At 47.2% G+C, this 2,810-nt stretch overlaps 1 protein-coding gene across 1 annotated transcript in view; it reads right to left on the bottom strand.

Annotated features, from left to right (window-relative positions):
• Positions 1–382: 382 nt before the first annotated feature.
• The window catches only part of Pmar_PMAR015482 (conserved hypothetical protein), a gene marked incomplete at its 5' end in the record, with an annotated part of 3,737 nt that continues 1,309 nt past the window's right edge, over positions 383–2,810 (bottom strand). Inside the window, 9 exons of the mRNA XM_002781908.1 lie at positions 383–584; positions 644–796; positions 968–1,358; positions 1,406–1,482; positions 1,536–1,626; positions 1,671–1,791; positions 2,121–2,268; positions 2,316–2,394; positions 2,460–2,767. Coding sequence (XP_002781954.1) covers positions 429–584; positions 644–796; positions 968–1,358; positions 1,406–1,482; positions 1,536–1,626; positions 1,671–1,791; positions 2,121–2,268; positions 2,316–2,394; positions 2,460–2,767 — 1,524 coding nt within the window. The 3' untranslated portion in view covers positions 383–428. The remainder of the gene's footprint in view (positions 585–643; positions 797–967; positions 1,359–1,405; positions 1,483–1,535; positions 1,627–1,670; positions 1,792–2,120; positions 2,269–2,315; positions 2,395–2,459; positions 2,768–2,810) is intronic.

The raw sequence follows: 2,810 nt of genomic DNA, 5'->3' as shown, positions 1-2,810 counted from the left end.
AAACTAACTAGGGCGGAGCGGAAGTCCAAGAATGGTATAGACACCAGGCCTCGATGGGAAAGGTCGACTATGGGCCCTTCAACCTCATCGTCCACAGCGTTTGATGACTGACGACATTGCATGATACAAAAACTGACAGCGGAAAGCATGGGCGCGGTAATGCGAGCGTGGGAAAGTATGCACATGGTCAACTACATGTGACGGTGACAATATGGAAATTCTGATAAAATTTTAGAAAGTTCTCATTCGTTTCGATACATTCCCGCTCGAATTCGTATGTAAACCTATATAATTAGCGCGGAAAGCGACCATATATTCCAACACCGGCCAAGCCAGAACTCAACGCCCTCCTGCCTCGTGGATGAAACTAATTCGAAAATGCCTAATCTACACGATACTACTTGCATACTAGACCGTGGTTAATATGCTCACCACATGCTACCGTCGTTGAATGTGAAGCCGACCTCCACGAGGTATTTCATCCTCACTTGGCACGTACTATACACAATGTACTCGTTGTAAAGAAGCGACAACTGCTTCTCCTTCTCTCCCGATACTAGCTCGATCATCTTACCCAGAGGGACCTGAACCATGCTGCTGCTGATGATGATGCTTCATAACAGGTGTCAAGTCGCAGCCCCACCTTGAGGCCGTCCTTCATAACCAGCATCTCGTCCGGATCGGGGCCACTTCGACCAACGCCCTTGGTGGAATAGAATGCCTTCTTTCCCTTTCCAAGCTTCGAAGCTGCCCGCCCGTCTGCTTCGTTATATTCACGAGAGCGACCCAGGGCTACCTGATCCATAGAAATGAGAGTATTCCAAGACTGTATCGAAAATCAATTCTATGCATAATATACCCGCAGTAGGGCTCGAACCTGCGACCTCACAGTCGAGAGCCCTGCAATTTACCACTGAGTTGAACGTACTTATACGAGCAGATATAAAACCTCTATAGCCGATCTTACTTCACATAAAAGCATCAACCCTCTATTGTTCTTCTGCGTGGCGAAGCAGTAGTTGGCGCTCTTGCTAAAGGAGTCGGCAAAGTACAGGCCCTTGCCGAACATATAGCCCGTCACTGGCGCCTCAGGAGGTGCAATGCGGAGGCCACTGCTCAGGATACCACACCAATTGGTAAGCCGTGAACCATGCCACAGCAGCATACGGTCCTTCTTGGCCTCTTTGGGACAGTCTTTACTCCACTCACCCTCCTCACTCGCCTTGCAAGCTCTGAATATCGCCGATGGCTTAGCCGTGAAGTCGTTGTGTGTGGATGCATGAGTGTTGAGCATATACTTCTCTATCATTTTGAAATCTTCGTCCTCGGGCGTAAGAGGCTCCAGGTCGCAATGAAGCCTGAGTTAACACACTTCGAAAATTGAGTTCAAATTACTCATAGTTACCTTTGATACTGCATGTCAACTGGATTCGGAATGAGCACATCCTCCTGCTTCACAGCCATACTTGAATCCTCCATAACCTACCACAGGAAATCTGCCAATGTTAGGCTATTCATATCAACACTCAGTTCACCTCACTGGCCTTGCCCATATCCTGCAAGTCCTCCAGTAGTTGCATCTTCTGCTTGAGCACTTCCTCCGAGTCAATGATGAAGTAGTACATTCTGAGGGCAAATGTGCCGCCCTTTTGCAGTTTCCAAGGGATCACTTTTTAAATCCAAAGTCGTGCGGCACAACTGTGTAGAAGCGACCGCTGAGGTCCAATAGATGAGACCGACTTGGCTTGGGTTTCCTCAGCTCCTCCTCGATGGCTTGCAACGCCTCATAGCCTGAAGACAGTCCGACAAAGAAAAGAGAAAAAAAGACAAAGAAAGGAAGAAAGAAAGAAGAGAAAAAGAAAGAAAAGAAAAAAAGAAAAAAAGAAAAAAAAGAGAAAAAATAATAGAAAAAAAGGAAGCGTTGTAGCCCTCGTAGAAAAATATGCACATGGTCAACTACGTGTGTTGGTAACAATATGAAAATTCCGAGCAAATTTCGGGAAATTCTGGTTTGTTTCTGCACACTTCTATCCAAATTCGTGCGTAAATTTCCATAATTAGTGAGGAAACTACTACGCTCAGCTGCAGAAAACGACCGAATATTCCAGCACTGTTCTCACCAGCCTTGATCATATCCTCCGAGATTTTCCCCAAGGGCATTTTGTTAACATCCACACCCGAGGCCCTCATATGGTCCACCATCAATTGGCGATCGCATATCATCTTTATCAGACCATACAGCTGCTCATCCAGCTTAGTATCCTCGACCTAACACATACCCACTGTTTAAACGTGTACGACCTCAGAGTCCTCACCTTGACGTCCGCCTTCACTTTCTCCTCCTCTTGCTTCTCCACAGGTCCTCCCGAGAAATCCTGCTTCACATATGTATACCTGATGCCGGCCCTATATAACCGTATGGATATTCCACGACATGAACCGATAAGTCGAAGTCTCACTTGTTATGTCTAGGGCTGAACGGCACCTCACCAGTCGCTACAGCGTGCCAATCGTTCACAGTCTTATCGGAAAATTTCTGCTCAAAGGCATGCTTAGCCGTGCTCAAGTCATCTCCTTTACTGGTCATCTGGCCAGTATAGCCGACCCGCCCCCACCGAAACCACGCTATGTAGTGGCCCGGCGTCTTCACATCTTCTAGTAGTTGCAACTTGAAATACTTATTGTTATTCTGCCGTAAATTCGTCTGGTTGAGCAGAGCATGCCAGACTACACCTTCACTATCGACATACACTCTATACTCATCTGCCTGAGGGCAGTGCTCGTCCACAGGGGGCCTCACTATCGCCTCT

Source organism: Perkinsus marinus, assembly GCF_000006405.1.
Source record: "Perkinsus marinus ATCC 50983 genomic scaffold scf_1104296941006, whole genome shotgun sequence".
NCBI lineage: Eukaryota > Perkinsozoa > Perkinsida > Perkinsidae > Perkinsus > Perkinsus marinus.
This window is presented reverse-complemented; position numbering and strand designations above follow the sequence as displayed.